Raw genomic sequence first — 25034 nt, 5'->3', positions numbered from 1 at the left:
CTATGGAATATGTATTCCATTATCTGAGTCTCAATGAGAAAGGGATTGCCCAAATGTATAAGTAACAGCAGTCCCTCCAAAACGTATATTACAGGACCACTTGAGGACCCTCAGGTCAAAAATCAACATACCAATGGGCACATTCTAGCTGGACTTGTAAAGTGCTGTGGAATAGCTAACTATAAATTATATGTGACAGAGGGACATACAAAACATGTGTCCAGGCCCTCCCTATTGTAAAAGTAAAAAAAGAAGCCAAAACACTACATGTGAACAAACACTAAAAGGGATATTTTTCTTTTCTCCACTTTATTTAGCCTTATATACAAGTAATTATGCAGGAAGAACTATTTCTTAACCTTGTTGGCCTGTATAATGCAATTTAGGTTAGGTTTGGTAGGTGTTCTTGTGCATCTGTAAAAGTTACTTAATACTGTGACATCCTTACTTCCAGAAACCATATGTTAATTAGAAATGCATGCAGGCATATTCTCCAGGCTCTCCCCATTCATTTTCATTACTTTCCCATACATTTCAGCCTTTTCCTCAGGTCCCCAGACCTCTTTGTTGGGTCCAGCAGAAAATAACTCGCATTTCCCATTGACTTGCATTGCACTTGCTCTTTGAAGGGAATACGTAAGTATTACAAAGTACTCATTACGAGTATAGCGATTACGAATATTACAGTACTTGCTCATATCTATTTGTAACCATTAACCTCTTCACGACACATGATGTACTGGTTACGTCATGGATCGTGTTAAGTTAATCCCTGCCTGCTGCTGCGGACAGCCAGCAGCGATTGCTGCACATGTCAAGCTGCTTTTAACAGCTATGTGCGGCTATCAGGCACGAGTGGATCCACTTATGCCTGTTAACCACGTATAGCACGATGTGAAAATGTCACAGCGCGATATCACAGCGAGCCATGGTAAGCATTCACTTACCTGGCTCCGTCAGAAGTCATGTGATGTGATCACAAGGATCCGATAGTTGCCATGGTAGCACAGGGTCATGTGATGACTCTTGTAGCTATCATGAGTCAGTTCCTTTTATAAACGGCAAAGGGCCGTGTGTCAGAGGAGAGCTGCTTTTGTGCAAGAAAAAATGAGCGATCAGACTGCTGATTGTTATAGTCCCCTAGGGACACTAGTAAAATAACAAAAAAGAAAAAAAAACAGTTTTAAAAAAATAAAAAAAAATAAAAGTTCAATTCACCCCCCATTCACCCTATTGAAAATTAAAGGGTTAAAAAAATTAAAGATACACACATATTTGATATTGTGCATTCAGAAATGTCCAATCTATCAAAATATAAAATCAACTAATCTGATCGATGAACGGTGTAGCGGTAAAAAAAATTCCAAATGCCAAATCACGGAAAATGACGCAAAACGTGCGCCTTTTTTTGGACAAGCTTCTGAATTTTTTTAACCCCTTAGATAAAAGTAAACCTATACGTGTTTGGTGTCTACGAACTTGAACTGACCTGAGGCATCATACCAACACAACTGTTTTACTATAAAGTGAACACTGTGAATAAACTATCTCAAAAACAATCATGTAATCGCACATTTTTGCATTTTTTTTGCACTTGGAATTTTTTTGCCTTTTCCAGTACACTATATGGTAAAAGCTATGGTTTCATTTAAAATTAGGACTCTTCCCGCTAAAAATAAGTCCTTATATGGCAAGATTGAAAGAAAAATAAAAAAGTTATGGCTCTCAAGAAAAAGGGGAGCGAAAGAAAAAAACAAAAAATGGAAAATCGCCCAGGAGTGAAGGTGTGAAGCATGTTGTCTTCTTGTGGGTAAAACTGTTCAGAATGACATCTACATCGGTGTTCTTCTGCCATTCTTTTAATGGGGAACCATTCTATCACGAAGCACCGCTATGTCCTAGTTATATTTAAGAGGGCATAGCATCATATATCTCATCTTTTAAAGTGATCACATCTTATGTGCACGTAGAATTAATTTTATTCTGCCCTGACACTTCAAGATTTATTCTATATAATCTCTATTTTCCTTTATGAAAGTTGTTATCCATTATATGCTTAGTCTCTTATATTATTTTACATCTGTATGAAATTATCCTTTCAATCTCTCACGAAAAATGTCTTACCTTTGCTTATGAAATCCTTTATATTGTCCTTGAAAGGTTGCAAATGATCTTCCAAAGACTTCTGATATACTTTTGAAGCCTCTGTCTCACATGCTGAAAATAAAATATATATTTGTTTTATTTAAAATGAATATCTTGAAACATTGATCACCAAAATCAAATGCTGGTTCAATAAGGCCAGGTTCCAGTAAGTATATATCATGGTACACCCCCTGACAGAAGTTCTGTCGCTTATCTATGTTATGTAAATAAAAGTTTATAACCTGACTTTAAATTCATCCATTGGTTTTATAAATTACTCTATTGAAAGCTGAAACCCTCCCAAATTTAGTTTAGGTTAAGAATATAAAGTTGCTTCAAAGCTGAAATATTGATCATTTAATGAACACAGAAAGGTCAGATTTTGGCAAGAAAAAAGTTTTGACGCCTTGTCATATAATGCATCCAATCCTAGTTTACATCCTCACCTGTGCTCACTAAATGATCGGTTAATTAGTGGGTGTGTATAAAAAGAAACCCAGCACCCCAGACCTTCACTTGAACTGCAACCTGACCTCTGACAACATGCCAAAAATCCACCCTGCAACCAAAGCCTTGATTATCAAGAGGCTGAAGAACAGATCCACTACAGAGGTGGCTGGCACCTTTAATGTGTCTCAGCGTCAAGTACAAAGAATTAAAAAAAGATTTGAAGAGACTGAAGATGTTTTTTACAAGCCCAGGTCTGGCAGACCCCGCAAGACAACTGCTCAGGAGGAACGTTTGTTGGTTAGAAAATCGAAAGCCAGCCCCTCTTCCACTGCAGCAGAGCTCCAACAGGCCTGGTCACTTCAAGTTGCTATGTTAACTAGAACAGTTTGTAGGATTTTGTCTCGAAACGGCCTCCAAGGTCTATTCAGAGCTCAGAAGCCAGAAGTAAAGAAAAGGCAATTAAAAAACCATGTGGCATTTGCCAAGTCCCACAGCCTGCTAAACAGATGGATGCTGGAAAAGTGTCAGAAGGTGGATTTCTCTGATGAATTTCAGTTGAATTAGACCACAGCCGCCGCAAATACTGCAGGAGAGCTACTGGAGCCCGTATGGATCCAAAATACACCCAGAAAACAGTTACATTTGGTGGTGGAAAGATCATGGTCTGGGGTTACATTCAGTATAGGGGTGTGTGAAACATTTGCAAGGTAGAAGGCAATATCATAGCCTAAAATATCAAGAAGCATTAGCTACCTTTTACATTCCCAATCATAAAAGGGGTCAAATTCTGCAGCAGGATGGTGCTCCATCTCATACATCCATCTTTACAACAAAGTTCCTCCTGGCAAAGAAGATCAAGGTGCTCAAGGACTGGCCAACCCAGTCACCAGACATGAACATCATTGAGCATGTTTGGGGTAGGATGAAAGAGGAAGCTTGGAAGACAAAACCAAAGAATGTAGATGAACTCTGGGAGGCATGTAAGACTGCATTCTTTGCTATTCCTGATGACTTCATCAATACATTGTATGAATTATTGTTGAACCGCATGGATGCAGTCCTTCAAGCTCATGGAAGTCACACAAAATATTAACTATGGCTCTAATAGCACCACAACTTCATTCACCAATGTTATGCAACATATTTTTGTATTAGGAGTTAATTATTTGTTTGAATTTCCCATTACTTTCTGTGGGCGACAAAACTTTTGTCTTGCCAAAATCTGACCTTTCTGTGTTCATTAAATGATCAATATTTCAGCTTTGCAGCAATTTTATTTTCATAACCTAAACCAAATTTGGGAGGGTTTCAGCTTTCAAAAGAGTAATTTATAAAACCAGTGGATGAATTTAAAGTCAGGTTATAAACTTTTATTTATGGATGGATAAGCGACAGGACTTCTGTCAGGGAGTGTATGTTTTTGGACTGCAATGCTAGAGCTGATGGCAGCTACTCTCCCGACATGCACTGACTGCCTTAGAAAAATTTGAGGCTGTAAGGTCAAATCAGAAGAACAGTGGTCAGTCCGTGCATGGTGGTCCTTGTTCAGTGCCATATTCCCATCTGAACCTGGCCTAAGGTTGCTTTCATACAGTCCCAAGGTATCTGTCTACCTAAATTATATAATGCATTATTCATAGTGAATAACATATGTAGACAAAGGTTCAATTTAGCCACAATTTGTACATGAAGTCTATATCCAAATATACCTTCTTCTGTATCAACTCCTTTTAAGGGTTCACTCTCATCTGCGTATAATAAATTGGTCCAATTTTCCTCCAGAAAAGTTGGATGAGTGAAATCTGTTTGGTATTCCATATGTCCTGCAAGTGCTATGTGGGCCTGCGATTATTATATCTCCTAGCATCCGTATGCAATGTGTTTTCTTCTCAGTAACTATTATTCTATAATCATTTACAGGACTATTTACAGTGTTCTATGGTACAGAAGGGTAATGTATATCTTTAAGAAATGGATGGCATACAAATGGTGTTTTTTTTTTCACCCACAGACTTGCATTGTCGAGATACACAGTCACTCACAGCTTGCTGCGATTTCCCCCGCACCGAATTTTGCACAGGAAAAACTTGCAGGTGTGCTCTGCTCTATTTTTTAACCTTGAAGCAAGTGCAATGAGATTTATTTCTTGTATTGCACTTGCAGATTTTAAACACAGATGTGAGTGAATCCTTAACAGCAGGCATGATAGTACATAGCCTGCATCTGTTTTTAGCAGCATTGTCCAGACCTTGCTCCAGCTTCTGTTTAATTATTTAAATGCTGCTGTTAGTAACTGACAGTGGCTATAACATGCCAGAATGAATGAGCATAATCTCCTGTCATCTCCTCCCTGCGATTTTGGGTTCCAGTGGGTTTTTATGGCAGCCAGAGGCCTTCTCAAGACCCCATAAATACCATCTTAGGGCTAAACTTCACAATTTTGTAAATATTTTATATCTTTTCATGGAACAGCACTTAAGATTTGATGGTTTAACATAATGTAAAGTAGTCACTGTACAACTTGTATAAGAGTGTAAATGTGGTGCCCTCTAAATAACTGAACACACAGCCATTAATTTCTAAACGTCTGGCAATAAAAGTGAGTACACCCCTAAGTGAAAATGGCCAAATTGTGCTCAATTAGCCATTTTCTATCCCCGGTGCCATGTGACTCATTAGTGTTACAAGGTCTCAGGTGTGAATGGGGAGCAGGTGTGTTAAATTTGGTGTTATTGTGACACCCTGGCCTATCAGGTCGTCACAGGGCATTGTGCAATCTGCCCTTCTCTGCAATATCCACCTCATCTTTGGTTACGGGTCCCTAACCATTGGTGTTGCCAAAACCAGCTAATCAAAATCCTAGGAAAACTGCACCACACCCACCAGACGCACCAGTGGACGGCCTGAGTGGAATAGGGTCGCCCACTAGGGGGGTCGGTTAAGGGGAGGTCAGGAGTGTCAGGAGTGAGCAGAGTAGTGTTAGAGGTGAGAGAGGAGGTCAGGACCTGGGCTCCTTGGAAGTACTAGGTAGCAGATGTCTGTCTGGGCCTGGTAGGAGCTGGACCCCGGTCGCAGGGGATCATGACAAAGGGGCATGGCATTGTCGTGGAGGACAGCTGGCGGCCTTGTACCATCACCGGGCTGGGACCAGGGCATGACGGGGTACGTGGACTCTAGATCAGGGAGTGGCTTCAAGCAACCTGATAATTCACCCGACGAGAACGGAGCCTTTAAGATCCGCTCTCCACCCGTTTTAAAATCGGGGTACTAGCGCAACGAGGGGGATAGGACTTTCCACACATATGGTCCAGGAAATCCCAAGCATGAACCCTGAGAGCAAGCTCCCTCAGTTAACCACACTGTGGAGCGGGACCTGATTAGTTTTAAACTATAGGGACCAACCAGAAGAGAAGAAAGTACCACAGGAAAGGACACAGATCAACAGGCAACACCAGCAGAAACGGGACCCAAACGTGCTCCCCCTCAGCGGCAGCAGTGTCCAGAACTTTGGTTGTCGGTGTCAGCGTTATTGGACTGAGTGAGTACGCAAGTGACCCCTTCCTCCCCAACGGCACGTCCCTCCACCATCACCGAGTCCCGGGACATTCCCCCTACCCATGGAGGGGTTAAACACCTGGCTGCCCACTTCATCGCCACCGGGTACTCCTATCTACAGCGGTGGTACTCCACCTTACCACACACTACGGGTGGCATCACAAACTCTCAATATACCACCCCCCTGTAAAGACCCCCCTTCATTCACATGGCTACGAGACCCTTCCGGGTTCGGACGCCCCTCGAGCCACCGCGGATCCGGATCCGAGCAGCTCGGCTACTGATGCAGGGGTGGCACATTATCCCTCACACTCATACTGGTTACTGGAAGTTCAACATGGCACTCATGGCAAAAAGCTCTCTCAGGAAAAATTAATTGTTGCGCTTCATAAAGATGGCCTAAAATACAAGAAGATTGCCGACTGAGCTGGAGCACTGTGGTCAAGACCATACAGAGGTTTAATAAGACAGGTTCCACTCAGAACAGGCCTCGCCATGGTCAACCAAAGAAGTTAAGTACATGTGACCAGCATTCTATCCAGAAGTTTTTTTCTCAAAACTGCTGCCAGCATTGCTCCAGAGGTTAAAGGGGTTAAAGGGGATCTGAGCCTGTAAGTGCTCAGACCATATGCCACACGCTGCATCAAATTGCTCTGCATTGCTGTCCTACCACAAGGAAGTCTCTTCTAAAGATTATGCACAAGAATGCCTGCAAACAGTTTACTGAAGACAATCAGACTAAGGACATGGATTACAGGATCCATTTCCTGGGGTCTGATGTGACCAAGATAAACATATTTGGTTCAGATGGTGTCAAGCTTCTGTGGCAGCAACCAGGTGAGGAGTACAAGTGCATACCTCCCAACTCCCCTAGCCACACCCCTAGCCACACCCATTTGGCAGTAAGGGTCATTCAGCAGATGCCCCGGACTGTTCATTCATATTTATAGCAGTCAAAATGTTTTTATATTTCTGTGTCACTATATGACATGTTGCTTATTTGTGCCTATCAATCCGTGTTCACACGTTGCATAAATTCTGTTTCTTTTTGTTTCTGTCTGCACCAAACTACACAATAACAATCTTCTCTGTTTTTTCCATTTTTGCTGCATTTTTTCTGCCTTTTCTCCATTATTTAATGCGTTTTTGGTTCAGATGTGAATCTGCGTTTTTAAGTGTTTTTATTGTACAGAGAAGCTTTTTCCTGCATTTTTTTAAGCTCCACATAGAAACCTCCAGAGAACCCCCCCCTCCGAAAACCGCAGAATTCAGCGGCGTCTTTTCATGGAATCACATCCACTTTACTTGGACAATTAAACACAGCAGAATAAATGTGCAAAAAAACAGCAGAAAAAAATGCAGCATTTACACTACATGGGAATATGGACTAATTGTCCAAGCAAAGTGGATGAGACGTCCTGAAATCTCCGCTCCTGGTGCGTGGAAAGACGCCGCTGAACTGTGTGGATTTGGTGTTTCTTTCTTTATAAGCTTCAGGATTCACATCTGCAACAAACATGTATCAAATAAGGGGGACAATGTATAAAAAATACCGCAAACACGCAATAATCAGAGAACATTGTTATTGCACTCGTGGCGTGGACACCTGCAGAAAAAATGCAGCATTTACGCTATGTGTGAACACGGCCTCAGTGATCCATTTTTATTACATTTTTTATGGGTTTTAATAAAGAAAAATAATAAATTGCGCCTTTTTTTTCCCGCCATTTACAGATCCCCATAAATAATCTGATCGCTGTGTTGTTCAGGTCATTACGATTACAGGGACACCAAATATGTCCATGTTATTTGCTGATTTGTGATGTTTATTATTTTATAAAAAAGTGTAATAAAATTACATTATTCTATTTTTTTTTATTATTTTTAGTAACTTTATTAGAAGAAAAAAAAATCCTCTTTTCCTCTCCCTCTAGAATACAGGACATAGAGATGCTGCTCTGTACAATGTAGCTGTGTCCTGTGTAATCTGCTGTGTAAGAGGCTGCATTGTAGGTTCATTTATGTGAAATCCTCCCTCTGACATCATCAATCCTAGTGGCTCAACAGCTTGAGCAGCTAGGAAAGCTAGGAGGCTGCTGGACACAAGTTTTGAACGTTGCTGGTTTGAATCCAAGATGGTGAAGATAAAAAAAAAAAAATTGTATTTGTATTTTTTTCCTCATTTCTTTATAGTGGTTTTATGGGAATAAATGAATCTGACTTTTTCACCTACATTGAGATACAGTATTTATCTATCTATCTATCTACCTATCTCTATCCCTCTATCTATCTATGATTCTATCTATCTATCTATCTATGATTTTATCTCTCTATCTATCTATGATTCTATCTATGATTCTATCTATCTAACTATGATTCTATCTCTCTATCTATGATTCTATCTATGATTCTATCCATCTATCATTGTATCTCTCTATCTATCTATGATTCTATCTATGATTCTATCTATGATTCTATCTCTCTATCTATGATTCTATCTATGATTCTATCTATGATTCTATCCATCTATGATTCTATCTCTCTATCTATCTATGATTCTATGATTCTATCTCTATCTATCTATTATCTGTCGTGTATCTATATATCCCTCTATCATCCATCCCTCTATCATCCATCCATCCCTCCCTCTATCTCTCCATTCATCCTTCCATTCATCCCTCTATCCCTCCATTCATCCCTCCATTCATCCATCCATCCCTCTATCCCTCCATTCATCCCTCCATTCATCCCTCTATCATCCATCCCTCCCTCTATCCCTCCATTCATCCCTCCATTCATCCCTCTATTATCCATCCATCCCTGCCTCTATCCCTCCATTCATCCCTCTATCCCTCCATTCATCCCTCCCTCTATCCCTCCATTCATCCCTCCATTCGTCCCTCTATCATCCATCCATCCCTCTATCCCTCCTTTCATCCCTCTATCCCTCCATTCATCCCTCCCTCTATCCCTTCATTCATCCCTCAATTCATCCCTCTATCATCCATCCATCCCTGCCTCTATCCCTCTATTCATCCCTCCCTCTATCCCTCCATTCATCCCTCTATCATCCATCCATCCCTCCCTGTATCCCTCCATCCATCTTTGCAGCTGAATAACCTGCTTCTGGTGTCTCACCTGCAGTATAGAGGTCAAGATAACAAAATCTTCCTAATGCTTTCAATAGAGGCAGTAGCTCAGTGGTAAAGCTGCTGCCTTTGAAACAATGAACTAACAGCTCCACGAGTTCGAGTCCCGGCCGCCCCGAAAATCCAGAGCCGATGATAATTTAATTTAATTTATTCACTCCACTGAGGGGAGGAGCCGGGACATCAGCTGTGAGCCGCGGGAGTGCGGGACAGACGGACAGACCTCTAAAATCGTGCAAGTCCCGCAGAATCCGGGACGGTTGGGAGGTATGCAAGCGTGTCTTGCCTGCAGTCAACCATGGTGGTGGTAGTGTCATGGTTTGAAGCTGCATGAGTGGTGGCAGCTACAATTCATTGAGGGAACTATGAATGCCAACATGTACTATGAGATACTGAAGCCGAGCCTTTGCGTCGGAAACTGGGCTGCAGGGAAGTATTCCAACATAATTACCCCAAACACACCTCCAGAATGACCACTTCCTTGCTAAAGAAACTGAGGAAAAAGCTGCTGGACTGGCCAAACATGTCTCGAGACCTAAAACGTATTGAGCACCTGTGGGGCATCCTCAAACAAAAGGTGGAGGATCGCAAAGTCTCTAACATCTACCAGCTCCTTGATGTCATTATGGAGAACTGGAAGAGGATTACAATGGCAACCTGTAAAGCTCTAGTGAACTCCATTCCCAAGTGAGTGCTTGAAAATAATGGTAGCAACACAAAATATTGACACTTTAGGCATAATTTATCCATTTTTACTTAGGGGGTAGTCCCTTTTCTTGCCAGCAGGTTTGACATTAATGGCTGTTTGTTGTGTTATTTAGAGGACACATCAAATTTACCGTTATGCAAGCTGTACACTGACTACTTTACATTATTTCAAACTTTCATATCTCCAGTATTGTCCTATGACAGGATATACTAAAATATTTTTAAAAATATGAGGCGTGTACTCACTGTTATTATGCCCTGTATCACTGTGTCAGTAAAAGTCTGATTAATCAAAATGTAAAAAATATTATTTCCATTGCCTTTTTATGAGATACTTAAAATTGTCACGTTTCCATTTATTGATAATGTGTATGTGTGTAAGGGCTGTTGTTTTTTGTTTTTTTGTGGAGTGTGCAAACATTTTTATTGATACGATGTTGGGGTACATACAATGTTTTGATCACAATTTGTTGATTTTTTTTAAAAAGGAACCTGTCAGGTGCAATATGCACCCAGAACCACGAGCAGTTTTGGATACATATTTCTAATCCCTGCCTAACTGTCCCAGCATCACTCATAGCAGCATAGATAAAGAGATCTTTAGAAAAAGTATTTCTAAAGATTCTTTATGATATGCTAATCATGCAGGGAAAGGAAGAGAAAGTGGTGTGCAAAAACGAGGGATACACCTTTAGGGAAATACATAATTGGTCTTTTAATTATAAACAAAGTGGACACAAACACTATTAAAACCATTTAAAAAGGCTTATAAAAAGCCTCCATACTCCATGCTAATGACGCAGGGTGTTACTTCCCTTGGTAGTTGCCCCCCTTAGCATGTAAGCACTCCCATGTGGGCATGCTAACATGCTAATAAATGCGCAGCGTCAGAAGCATGATCGCTCACCTCTCTGCTGTCACCATGGCCGATGTTGGTTTTCGTCTCAGTGCGCATGATCAGAAGTTCCCGGACTTTCAGTTATGTGCACTATTAAGTCGGGTGTAAGCGTCCTGGCTTCAAACTGGTGTAATGTGCATGACTGGAAGTCCGGGGACTTCTGATCATTCGCACTGACCCTTAAGGGTGCTTTACACGCTGCGACATCGCATAGCTAGCGATGTCGTGCGCAATAGCACCCGCCCCCGTCGTTCGTGCGACATTTCGTGATCGCTGCCATAGCAAACATTATCGCTATGGCAGCATCACACGCACATACCTTTTCAGCGACGTCGCTGTGACCGCCGGACAATCCCTCCTTCAAGGGGGAGGTGCGTTCGGCGTCATAGCGATGTCACTGCGGTGTAACTAAGCGGCCGCACAATAGCAGAAGAGTGGAGGAGATGAGTGGCTGGAACATACCGCCCACCTCCTTCCTTCCTCATTGCCGGTGGACGCAGGTAAGGAGATGTTTATCGTTCCATAGCAATGTGTGATGCCACAGGAACGACGAACAACATCGTACCTGCAGCAGTAACGATATTATGAAAAGGAGCGACGTGTCAACGATCAACGATTTTTGACGCTTTTGTGATCGTTGATCGTCGCTCCTAGCTGTCACACGCTGTGATGTCGCTAACGGCGCCGGATGTGCGTCACTAACGACGTGACCCCGATGATATATCGTTAGCGATGTCGCAGCGTGTAAAGCACCCTTTAGTGTACATCCCTTCCCATATAAAGCCATTTCCTCCCTGCCTCAACCATGACTCAGCCCATAGGGCTAATTTTTGCAAACACTATGCACGCTGTGCAGTGGTGGAGAAGCCAGGACAGTACTCCTACTCTAACCTAACTACTATTTGTCATTGGAAGCCCTTATGATGGTGACTCCTTACATCAACCATGACTCAGGCCGAGGGTTAATTTTTGTAAACAGTGCACATTGAGAGACCCCGACGATATATCATTAGTGATGTCGCAGCGTGTAAAGCACCCTTAAGCCCGGCGTACAACGGATACAGGTACGCGCGTCACTGCTGATGATGACACTGGGCAATGGGCATTGAATAGCCCATTGCTATTCAATGCCTATAGGCCTGTGGGCCTGTGGGCCTGTGTTGCGGGCAGAGGGGACGCGCTCACCACACTCGGGTCCGGGGCTTCTGCTGCTGCTCGGTGGCTCGAGCGGTGGGGCCGGACCTGGGGACTCGAGCAGCACTTCTCATCCACGAGTGAAAAGGGGTGGTTTGTTTGGGGAGATAGTTCGTGACGCCATCCACGGGTCGTGGTGATTATGAGCACCACCGCTGCTGGTGACGGGGATCCAGGGAGAGATGGTAGGGAGCAGCTAGGATGTTGTCCCCTCCGTGGTTAGGGGTTGGTGATCCCGGGGCCCGGATGGTGATACGGGGAGGCTGGATGGCCAGGGTGCAGGGTTGCAGGGGCAGCGCGGTGCGGTGCCGGATGGCACTGGTGTACTCACTCAGGTAGTCAATGACAGAGTCTCTGGTAAACCAAACGGCTGAATGGACGGGTCCCGCAGCCAGCTGCTGCGTTTGTGCTCTCCCCAGGACAGGGTGATGGTGGCTGTCTTTCCCTGCACCTTGTTAGAATGTTCTGACTCCTGTGGTTGCCCACCGGTAGTCTGCTCCCCGGCGTATAGGTACCGAAGGAGCCCGTTTTGCCCGCAGGCTCTGGCCCTTGGATCTCTAGCCTATGGCGGTGGCAGTGTATTCTCACGGTGTGGACTGTTGCCTTCTGTCAGGTCTTGCTTGTTAGGAAACCCCTGGGCTTCCGGTCACACTCGGATTTGACCGTTGTCGGTGGCTCCAAGCCTAGTCGGGGTCCGATGGCCCTGCCTGTGTGCTTAGCTTCACTCCGCTCCCTGGCTCGGAACCGGCGGGCCGCCGCCCGACATCGGTCCAACGGTTCCACAGAGATCCACTAACTCTTGCAGACGGCCACCACCATCTGCCAACCTTGCTGACAGTGCCTGGGCGCTGACCCAGACACTAGCAGTTTCTGTCCTCTCACTTTCAACTCCAACTGAAAACTGCCACTTTTCCCGCCTCCAGGCCTGTGAACTCCTCGGTGGGCGGGGCCAACCGCCTAGCTCCGCCCCACCTGGTGTGGACATCAGACCCTGGAGGGAGGCAACAAGGGTTTTTGTTTGACTGGTGTGAACTGTCCAGGGAAGGGGTGTGTGTGGTGTTATGTCTGTGACTACCTGGCTAGTCTAGGGCGTCACATTCCCCCTTGGTGAAATGCAGACCGTCCGCGGGCTGCCCGTCCAACACCAGTTTTATTTTTCTGCAAAATATAAATTAACATGTAAAACATTTAACACAAGCATATTTGTTAGTTCTTCCCCTACGGGAGGCATGGTACTTTAGCGTTGCAAAACATATAAAAACATTTTAATAATAACGGACGGGTTCATGTTCACCCGCTTCCCCACCCAAGTAACCTAAACCTTGATGCTGCCCCTAAGAAACGGGCAGCACCCCTCTTCCCCAGTCCAGGAGCAGGAACTCGGTTCCAGGTCGCCCAAGCGGGAACGGGTACGGTATCTCGCACCCGGCTGTCACTTCAGGGGACCCTAAGTCCAGGGGGGCCCCAACCCCGGAGGATGGCCACCGGTCCTGGTGGTGGCCGGACTCCAGCCTACTCTGCTGCGGGTCCTCCCTCCAATCTGCCTCTCCGGAGGCGGCAACGGAAAACAGCCCACAACTTATTTACAAGGCCACAAGTTCGTGGTTGGCCTGCAAGTTCTCGGCCTTGTTCATGAGCAGTTTCTCATGTGGGCTGAAACATACTGATGGTCCCAACGGGGACAACTTTCTCCTTCATGGATGGTAATCAGGTTACAAACTCAGATGATTAATATTCATTCAACTGAAACAAAGTGCTGAGGGTCCCAACATGGCGGCTCCTTTAGCGCGGGGGTCGGGCCCAGCAGGCACCCCCCGATGCGGGCCACGACCGGCATCATCTGGGTTGGGGAGCACCACTGTGTCGCGGCCTGCATTGCTGCCCTGCAGCGGCAACCCTCCGCAGCCTCAGTCGAGGCCTGGAGCTTAGGGGCGGTCAGTGTCACCTTTCGGGTCTGGGACGGGCCATCGTCCACTTCTGTGCTGGCCGAGTGGACTGCTGGGGTTTCTTCGGGTGTGGCCGCCTCCGAGTCGGATGGCCCCCTTCGGGGAGCAGGCACCTTCCAAGGAAGCAGGGTCGATGCTGGCCGGGCAAGCTGTTGTTTGCGGGCAGCGCCTGCGGGTGGATCTTCGTGGGCGGGGATGATGTCATCTATTGCCGGGTTCGGGAGCAATGGGCCGACCGGAGGGGTGGCGACAACCAATGCGGGCAGTGGGGGACGCAGCAGGCTGAGTAAGGGCAGACCGGGCCCCTCAGCCGCAGCGACCGGTCCCTCCGGGACACAGGGGCATGGGTCACTCACCCGCTCCTCCAACTCTGCTTCTGCCTCACGGGCCCGCACGGCCACCACCACTTCCACCATTCCAGCCTCCCATTCTTGTACGAGGAGCTGGAGCCGGGTCTGCAACCTGCGGCTTAACTGCGCCACCCGGGCTTCCACCCACGCCGCTGTTCCGGGCGTGGGCCTGCTGTACGGGACGGACATCCTGCTTGCTCGGCCTCCAGGAACGGGAAGGTTTCAGGGTCCTGGCGTCCCCGCTTCTTATGCCCTCGATTACATCAGGCAGGCCTTCACCCGCCCCCCCTTGGTTCTTTCTAGCACTTCCCTCTTCAGGGGGCGGGGCTTCACTTTCACGCCTTCCCTGCTTGGGGAAGACGCTCGAGTGGGAAATCTTCGCGCCCAAGATGGCAGAACTTCACATTTTTCGGCCGGACGCCGCCGGCAGGGACAGCAAGGCGCACTTCTACCGGTAGGTAAATTGGTTCTAATCCTGTTCGTAGATGCCAAGTTGTCGCGGGCGGAGGGGACGCGCTCACCACGCTCGGGTCTGGGGCTTCTGCTGCTGCTCAGTGGCTCGAGCGGTGGGGCTGGACCCAGGGACTCAAGCAGTGCTCCTCATCCACGAGAGAAAAGGGGTGGTTTGTTTGGGGAGATAGTTCGTGACGCCACCCACGGGTCATGGTGATTATGAGCACCACCGCTGCTGGTGACGAGGATCCAGGGAGAGATGGTAGGGAGCAGTTAGGATGTTGTCCCCTTCGTGGGTAGGGGTTGCTGATCCCGGGGCCCGGATGGTGATACGGGGGGGGCTGGATGGCCAGGGTGCAGGGTTGCAGGGGCAGCACGGTGCGGTGCTGGATGGCACTGGTGTACTCACTCAGGTAGTCAATGACAGAGTTTCTGGTAAACCAAACGGCTGGATGGACGGGTCCCGCAGCCAGCTGCTGTGTTTGTGCTCTCCCCGGACAGGGTGATGGTGGCTGTCTTTCCCTGCACCTTGTTAGAATGTTCTGACTCCTGTGGTTGCCTACCGGTAGTCTGCTCCCCAGCGTATAGGTACCGAAGGAGCCCGTTTTGCCCGCAGGCTCTGGCCCTTGGATCTCTAGCCTATGGCGGTGGCTGTGTATCCTCATGGTGTGGACTGTTGCCTTCTGTTGGGTCTTGGTTGTTAGGAAACCCCTGGGGTTCCGGTCACACTCGGATTTGACCGTTGTCGGCGGCTCCAAGCCTAGTCGGGGTCCGATGGCCCTGCCTGTGTGCTTAGCTTCACTCCGCTCCCCGGCTCGGTACCAGCAGGCCGCCGCCCGACCCCGGTTCTACGGTTCCACAGAGATCCACTAACTCCTGCAGACGACCAGCACCGTCTGCCAACCTTGCTGACAATGCCTGGGCTCCGACCCAGACACTAGCAGTTTCTGTCCTCTCACTTTCAACTCCAACTGAAAACTGTCACTTTTCCCGCCTCCAGGCCTGTGAACTCCTCGGTGGGCGGGGCCAACCACCTGGTTCCGCCCCACCTGGTGTGGACATCAGACCCTGGAGGGAGGCAACAAGGGTTTTTGTTTGACTGGTGTGAACTGTCCAGGGAAGGGGTGTGTGTGGTGTTATGTCTGTGACTACCTGGCTAGTCCAGGGCATCACACCTGCTAATGTAGCGCCCCTGAACCCATGAGGGCACTACAAGGTAATGCATCCTGTCAAAGATGCAGGGCCTGCCTCCAGGGACTTGTAAGACCAGAGCCAGTAACAACAAAACAGATACATTTCCTCAGTTTCCTTCTCCCAATCATGGGTGACTAGTTCGGGACCCAATGGATGGCTACTCAGGAGTGGAGCCAGCAGTCCACTAGAAGACAACCAGGTGGGAGAGGGAGACAAGTAGGAGAGTCCGTAGTGACAGCTGAAGGAGACGGACGTGTGAGGAGACAGGGTTGTGTAGCAGTGGCTGGTGAAGGAGAGTGGTTGCCAGAGAGGGTACAGCCAGGTACCCCTGGAACCAGAGTACCGACGGGGCACAGGGCCCTAGGGCAAGCGAACGCTTCAAGCTACCTGACAAATACCTGCACAGTGAGGGGACCTTCATGGACCTCACCGACCCAAGAATCCGGGGACACCAGCAGTAAAGATAGAGCCAGGGACTGGAACAGAACACCGACCCTACAGGGTTCGCATTGCCCGCCGTACAGATCAGAGAATGCTGAAAGACCGTAGTGGGCCCCCAGATGCTCCAAGCCACGGGGTTCCACCAACTAGTAAGAGGTGCAGGGGAGAGAAGCCACCAGGTCATCAATCCGGCACTGGGACTAGTGGGACCAAAGGTGAATACCAGCCATCCTCCGGGGACAAGTTACCCACTACCAGCTACTGTGAGTAAAGAAAATGAGTTATACAGCAACCCCTTGTGTGGCCTCCCTTACTGTCCGCGCCTAACTCCATCTCTTATCTCCCTGGGGCCTGGCCCTACTTGCAGAGGGCCCAACACATAGGCTGCACCCACCATCAGCCCCAGAGGCCAGAGACTGTGCAGCAGTTTTTATATCACCATAACCGCAACCCGAAAGTGGCGTCACGACATACACTTTTATTACAATTACCCTGTAAATATCCCCCTTTTAAAGCGACCCCCAGGGTCACGGAACCAGGCATCGGCCAGTACACACCCGTGACACAGCATCCCCGTATATGTACGGCCTGGAACTGAGTACCCCATAGTCCTGGGGCGGGTCACTATCATGCTATGAGGGCGGAATCAGCACAGGAACTAATGCCCTTACGCCTAATTCCTGGGCTCATTAGCATATCATAAAGGATATTTAGAAATACTTTTTCTAAAGATCTCTTTATGTGTGTGGCGTCCTGTGCCTAGTCACCCCAAATAATAACTTCATGTGTATTTCGATCTGTATATCATGTACTGCTAGCTTTAATGAGATACGGTTTTCTCTGCTGTTCACTACAAACACACAATTGCCCATACTACCTTACTGGGGCTGTTCACTTGAGATCAAATCAATGCATGAGTGTGATCCCTAGAAGGAGATAAGGGAGGAGCTTAAGTGTGAGGTAAAGTCAGTCAGAGTTGGAGTAGCAGCTAGGGTGGATGCGTGAGATGAAGTGAAGAGTGTAACATGGAGATGGTCCTGTCCTGAGGTAACTGCTAAAACCTTTGAAGGGGCCAGCTACACATTGGCAGGGTATCAGTCCCTAGGCCACCAGGACTTTTATGGTCAATGGCAAATTGAGAGACTGCTATTAACCTTTCTACGAGGGGCTGCTGATAAGTCTTTGGCTGTGTGATCTTTTTTTTGCTTCTATGGTAACAAATGTTAAATCACATGAAAGCCTTATGTGTCTAATATATGTTTTCAAAATTTTGTGTCTGTTATGTAACAGTGTTCTACACCACCATGACTTCAGAGGTCTACCGGTGACGGCACAGTTCCAGCATTTCCCGGCATCCCGAATAGGATCTTTCGTGCCAAAAGTCCTGCAGCAGCTGGAGTGGTGAGTCACACCCCTGCAGGGGTTAACAAGTGTGAAAATGTCTAATCCCAGTAACACTCAGGGGCTCGCAGCTATAGCTGCCATATTGCCACTAACCATGCCTTATATACCGTGTGATGCACAGTTGCCACAGTAAACATCCACACATTAAATAATTTCAAGGAGAAACTACAGTCTGTTTGAACTGCTCCATCTATAAGAGCAGAAAGTTGTCATAGTAACCAGTCAGCTAATTAGTGCAGGCCAGAGAGAGGTGTGGCACCCCTGAGGCTTCAGTCGCCACAGGGTACTGCATCTCCCTTAAGATGCAGTACTCATTCTGGGTAAAGAGAGGTTAAATCGCTGGTGTTTCTCACATTCATACATAAAACATAGGTGCTTTCCCACCTGGGGGAATGGCCTGGGGTAGATAGGGGGGTGGCCATCACGAAGCATGAGACTTTCCCGGTCACTAGGACAACCACCTGGGGAGTGGGCACCACTTGGGGAAAAGGGAAGGAACATCTTCACACATATTCAGTTAGCCACGGGCACAACGTGGGGTGAAGAGCACAGTCTGGACTTCGGTCCAGGCATATTCTCTCTACCTTAACACTTCTGGGAGCACTGCAGGACCCGTGGCTTGGAGCAGGCTGCTCGGCTCGGGTTCTCTAGAGCTACACGGGATTCCAGGGTCCGCAGAGAGTGCAGGAAACACCTGCAGCCCGTTCCATATTCCACTTACACCGGGATTGGAGGGACCCCGACCAGAATGGACTCACAGTGCGAACACTGGCGGTGACCTCGAATTGCTCGGGATCGACTGGGGCCCATCACGGAGGTGACTGACATCTCCCGGGTAAACCAGGACTGTGAGTAAAGAAACCTTGAACCCGCAGAGACTGTGTCTGCCTTTCCTTGCCAGCGCTGGCGCCCAGTGCTTTTGTGCCCGCAATCGCTACAACCCTCATCATCCTCCCCGGGGCCCGCTCCACCCGTGGGGAACAGAAACATCTTAGGTGCTATAACCATCAGCCCAGAAGGACAGCGACAGCAGAGGCGGTTATTCCCTGGCCACGTACCGTAGGTGGCATGACGGGACAAAACCTCCACTATCATCATCCCCCCTTTTTTTATTGTACACCTCGGGGCCACGAAATCAGGCAAGGGCCACCCGTGACATCCTCAGACCAGACATCACCAAGCCCGGCGTTGAGTAAAGTTAATCCCTTGCCCTGTGGGTGCTACAGAGGCAGACACTGATAAAAAGACTGTGAAAGGCATATTGGATAAACGCAAAGTTACTTTTGACAACCGTACTGCCTCAGAACCTAAGAAATGAAAGTGCAATTATTTTTCAGCTACAGACAGAAAGCACACGACACTGTCATAGACTATGCCCTTAATTTAAAGGTGGTGCTGTGGGCTATCAAGCAAATAGATTTAGACTGTGTGCATGATGAGAACAAAATGCTGAAAGAGCAGTTTATTAAAGGGGGCTTTACACGCAGCGACATCGCTAGCGATGTCGCTCGTGAAAGCACGCGCCCCTGTCGTTTGTGTGTCACGGGCAAATCGCTGCCCGTGGCGCACAATATCGCTAACACCCGTCACACGTACTTACCTTCCTAGCAACGTCGCTGTGGGCGGCGAACAACCTCTTCGTTAAGGGGGAGGTTCGTGCGCTGTCACAGCGACGTCACACAGCAGCCAACCAATAGAAGCGGAGGGGCAGAGAGCTGCCGCATTAATGACACGCCCACCTCGTTGCCAGAGGACGCAGGTAAGCTGTTGTTCGTCGTTCCCGGGGTGTCACACGTAGCGATGTGTGCTGCCTCAGGAATGACGAACAACCTGCATCCGGAACTACCAACGAGATTTTGAAAATGAACGACGTGTCAACGATCAACGATTAGGTGAGTATTTTTGATCATTAACACTCGCTCCTAGCTGTTACACGCAACAACGCCGCTAACGACGCCGGATGTGCGTCACGAAATCCGTGACCCTGACGACATATCATTAGATATGTTGTTGCGTGTAACGGGGCCTTTAGGGTCTCTTGTCTGACTCCAGTAAGGCCCAGCTGCGCATGATGTCTCTGCAAAACTCAGATATGGACTTCGCTCAGCTTAAGCACAGAGCAATTCGCATACTGCGGGAATCCATCTATGCCCACACTCAGACAGTTAATCACCAGTGGGCTATGTTCTTATCCCAAGTGCCTGAAGTACCGTGCACACAGTCTTACTGATGATTCTTCTGCAAATTTGTGAAAACTGCAGGAACTTAGAGTGTGGCTGCTTTATGTAAAAGTGTTCAGACTCTCTACACTTATTTCCCTACAGAGAGGACCCAGTTAGCTTCAAGCCCAGATGATCTTCCATGGCGACAGCAGAAGAAGACATCATCATGGCAGCCACCGACAACCCACAATGGTAGGAGATCTACTGATCAATTTAATACCACAGGACGACCCATCTACATATGATGAAACAAGGTTGGTCACATTGAGAGAGAGTGTCTGTTAATTGGGCAAACTCTGGGGGTGCGGACCAAACGATGGGAATAAGACAGTTTGATCCAAAAAACTGGAGAAGCAAGTATGTCAGACGACGTCCAATTGTGCCCATTGTAATTAACAGCATTCCCTTCACCGCTCTTCTGGACACTGGTTCACAGGTAACCACAACGCAACACACGCTGTACCAGAGATATTGGACTGACACTGATTTTATCATTAATCGTAAGTAATGGTCAACCCTTGACACAGGTGGGGTACAAAGAGGCTGTCATTAAGGTGGTGAGGGTGGAACGTAAATCTCAAGGTCTTGTGGTAGTAGATGTGGACAAAGGAAAATATAATTCCACCATAACCCTGTGCACAAATGTAATTGAAAATTGTTTAAGAGAGGTCATTAATATTTTGCAGGACAGAGCAGAGTCAGTCCATTACAAAAAGTAACACAACCTCCATAGAGAAATCAAGGCCCTCATGCAGCAACAGCAGATTGAAATAACAGGTGGAGCGATTAATAGCGTAAGGGTGAGTGATCCAAACTCCATTATGCTTTGACGTAGGATTGAGACTCTCATCTGGTGCAGAGCAGCTAATGCGTCAGGTGCCGGGATTACCAGGTTCTGCTGGAACCAGTCTATTCAGATAGCAGACCTACTATTATGACAGCCAGGGGGTTTGTCGATGTCAAAAAGGGCAGAGTACCGCTACAGCTACTGAACTGTGGGAAGTATGAAGCTTGCTTGCCCCATTATGCCACTGTAGCCAAACTGTTTGTAGTCAGCAAAAATGATATTAAGGCTGCAGGACCCTTGACTTTGTCCGAGTCAATGGATGACAACGGCTCCTTAGTACAGTTGGAGGACTGGTGCCAAAAGATGCATGTTGGCATTGACTCCACCCCTCCACACCACAAAAATGGGGTGTATCGAGTAGTCCAGGAGTACAAGTGGGATTTTAGTAAACATCCTTTGGATTTGGGCAGGTAAAAGAGGAGAGCATCCACCAATTAAAGAAAAACATCTTCCCATACCTCCCATTCATTATCAGTGTGCCAAAAGTATGTTAAAACAAATGAAACAAACAGGGGTAATCAGGGATAGCTGTAGCCCTTGGGCAGATCCCTTGGTGTTAGTAAAGGCTGCTTTACACATCGCACACGCCCCCATTGTATGTGCGGCACAGGCAATTTGTTGCCCGTGTCGCACAAACGATTAAACGCCGTCACACGTACTTACCTTCCATACGACCTCGCTGTGGGCAGCGAACATCCACTTCCTGAAGGGGGATGGACGTTCAGCGTCACAGCGACGTCACACAGCGGCTGGCCAATAGAAGCAGAGGGGCGGAGATGAGTGGGACGTAAAAATCCCACCCACCTCCTTCCTTCCGCATTACAGGCGGGACGCAGGTAAGCTGTGTTCATCATTCCCGCGGTGTCACACGGAGCGACGTGTGCTGCCTCGGGAACATTGAACAACCGGACGTTCAATTTTTAGATTTTGAACAACGTGTATGCGATCAACGTTGGAACGCACAATCATGGTCGCACATAGGTGTCACACACTACAATATCACTAACGATGCCGGATGTGCATCACTTACGACGTGACCCCACCGACACAACGTTAGATATATTGTAGCGTGTAAAGCCCACTTTAAAAAGAAAGATGGTACAATGCACATGTGTGTAGATTACAGAAAGGTTAACCAAATTACCCACAAAGATGCGTACCCCCTACCGTGAATAGAAGAGTCTCCAACAGCGTCAAAATCAGCTAAGTATTTCTCTACTCTAGACTTAACCAGCGGGTACTGGCAGGTTCCTGTTGCAGAGTCTGACAAAGAAAAGACTGCTTTCACCAATCCCATGGGGCTATGTGAATTTAGCTGCATGCCGTTTGGATTGTGCAATGCACCTGGAATCTTGTCTTGGACATAAGAACTTTGAGACTGTGCTATTGCACATGAACGATGTTATTGTATATTCCAGGACTCATAAGAGCACCTGCATCACCTGGTAAAGGTCTTTGAGGTGCTATACAACTTTGGATTAAAGGTAAACCCATCTAAATGTCATCTACTGAAACTCAAAGTACAGTACTTAGGTCATGTCGTGAGTACAGATGGAGTTGCACCAGACTCAGACAAAGTGGCTGTCATCAGAGGCAAGCAAGCACCCACCCCCATCCGAGAAGTCCGACGATTCGTGGGACTGGTGGGCTACTACAGACGCTTCAATAAGGATTTTACCAAACTGGCAGCCCCCCTTCAAGACCTCCTAGTGGGCCAGAACAAAAAGAACAGAAGTAAGAGTCCCGCGATATTATGGGATGATAAATTGGATGAGTCCTTCAGAAACCTCAAGCAAGCGCTCACCGGAGAAGAGATCTTGGCTTCTCCAGACTATGATCAGCCAATTAATCTTCACATCGATGCAAGCAATACTGGGTTACGAGCTGTCTTGTCTCAAGAATGTAGAAAGAAGAAATGGCACTTCCTTGTAGGGATATCAAGAGAAATAGGGGTGCTCTTCAGGTTTCAAAGCCGTACAATGCAATTAAACAAGGCACTCCCGAACTTGAAAGTGATGCAAGTTTATTTAATGTGCATCAAATAATGTTTTCGGTCCACTACGGACCTTCCTCAGTTGCACATTAGTGGAGTGGACTGGAGGCATAGGATGGTGTGAGGCGCGATATCCACATGGCAGCCCCCATGCAGCGCTGGATACCGTGCCTCATGCCATCCTATGCCTCCAGTCATCTCCATTAATGTGCAACTGAGGAAGGTCCGTAGTGGACCAAAAACGTTATTTCATGCACATTAAATAAATTTGCATCACTTTCAAGTTTGGGAGTGCCTTGTTTAATTACATTGTCTCAAGAACAGCGGGATAAGGAGAAAGTCATCGCCTATGCAAGTTGGTAGCTTTGTCCTACTGAGTGGAACTCTACCAATTATAGCTCCTTCAAGCTAGAAATTTTGGCTATCATATGGGCAGTGACCGAGAGGTTCAAACATTACTTGGCCTCTCCCAAATTTACCATCTACATGGATAACAATACTTTGACGCATCTGGAGACTGCTAGGCTCGGTGCCTTGCAACAAAGGTGGATGGCTCGGTTACCCAACTATGAGCTCGTCATTAAATATCGAGCTGGTACCAATAATGCAAATGCAGATGCCTTATCCCGCATGACAAATCCTCCTGATCCAGAAGAAGATGTGGCAAGCCTGGAAGAGATTGAGATAACAGCTGTCATGATTCTCTTCTGGCTCTGCTCTCTGCAGAGCCAGTTTGTTTTGTGTGTTCTCTTGTAGTCCGTTTGCTCCAGGGTCTGTGTCAGGTGGGAGGGGCCTATTTGGTCCTGCCTCATTCCAGGGGATCACTCTGTCTCATCATGGAGCCATTTCATCCAACACTCTGCCAGTAATAGCTCCTGCTCTGCAGTGTACATTTCTGGTTCTTTGAGATATTGTTCTGATCTTGTCCTGCTACCTAGCTTCCCATTCCGTGTCCCTCCTCTTCCGCTGTCTTGTCTCTGCTCCATGCCTCCCTGACCTCTGGCTTTTTTTGTGACCTTGGCTTCGCTCTCTCCTCTGTACTGACTTGTCCTGTCAGCTCCCGACCCTGGCTTGTACTCTGACCACGGCTCTACTCCGATTCTATACCTGACACTACCTCCTGGCTTACTGACCTCCACCTTGCACGTGACCATGGCTTCTCTTGCTCCTCTTTACTGGTGTTACCTCCTGGCTTCTAACTCTCAGTTTGATCAACTACTCTGCAGACCGTCCCTGCTTGGGTTCTGGCAATCCCTAGCGGTTTCTGTGCCTCACTACACCTTAGTGCGTGACATCATTCTAGTGTACCTGAGACCCCTGGTGGTAGCGTAACACCAGCATTCCACAGCCTGGGTGTATCCCAACACTCCAACTGTGTGACAGGAAGGAGACTAGCCATCCAAGAGGTCTCCCTTAATACATTACCCCATCATGGTTGGCACAGGCACAGAGCAGTGATCCGGCTATATGCCTTGTCGAAGAACTCCTTGGTGCAGTAAATTCATCTCCGGCTCCTGATGCACCTGCAGATGTCCAACAGTTGTGGAAAGAGAGAAAGAAGCTTTTTACTTTTGAAGGCAAGTTGGTTTGGAGAGCCATTAACGCACATACGCATGAACTGGTGTGGCAAATCATGGTCCCAAGACGAGACATGCCCATTGTCCTTGAAGCTTACCACAATCAAACAGGACACTTTGGGTGGAAAAAGCTAGAAGTTGTCGTCCGTGACCGCTTCTTTTGGACAGGCATGAGGCGGTCCATTGAATAGTGGTGTAGAGACTGTAGTCCATATAATCTGAAAAGGAAAAACCCCAGCAATCAAAAGCCCCCCTTGAAGCCCATTGTCACCAAGCAACCTCTGAAGCTTGTGACCTTAGACCATGTGCAACTCTCTCGAAGCAGATCATGATATAACTATGCCTTAACCATAGTGGATCACTAATCTCGTTTCCTAGTGGTTGTTCCAATGAAAGACCAAACTGCAAGAACAGCTGCAAAAGCATTCCAGGAGTATTTCGGTAGACCAAATGGATACGCAGATCAAGCGCTCACAGATTGAAGCCCAGCCTTCGAAGCATAAATCTT

The 25034-nt window shown here is 47.2% G+C and overlaps 1 protein-coding gene across 2 annotated transcripts in view; it reads right to left on the bottom strand.

Annotated features, from left to right (window-relative positions):
- Positions 1–25034, bottom strand: part of FMN2 (formin 2) — a 2161480-nt gene that overhangs the window by 664519 nt on the left and 1471927 nt on the right. For both annotated transcript variants that reach the window (XM_075339745.1, XM_075339746.1), the window contains one exon: positions 2125–2217. In XM_075339745.1, coding sequence (XP_075195860.1) covers positions 2125–2217 — 93 coding nt within the window. The remainder of the gene's footprint in view (positions 1–2124; positions 2218–25034) is intronic.

The sequence above is a fragment of the Anomaloglossus baeobatrachus genome, chromosome 3, assembly GCF_048569485.1.
Source record: "Anomaloglossus baeobatrachus isolate aAnoBae1 chromosome 3, aAnoBae1.hap1, whole genome shotgun sequence".
Taxonomy (NCBI): domain Eukaryota; kingdom Metazoa; phylum Chordata; class Amphibia; order Anura; family Aromobatidae; genus Anomaloglossus; species Anomaloglossus baeobatrachus.
Note: the sequence above shows the minus strand (reverse complement) of the source record. Positions and strands in the feature narration are given on the sequence as shown.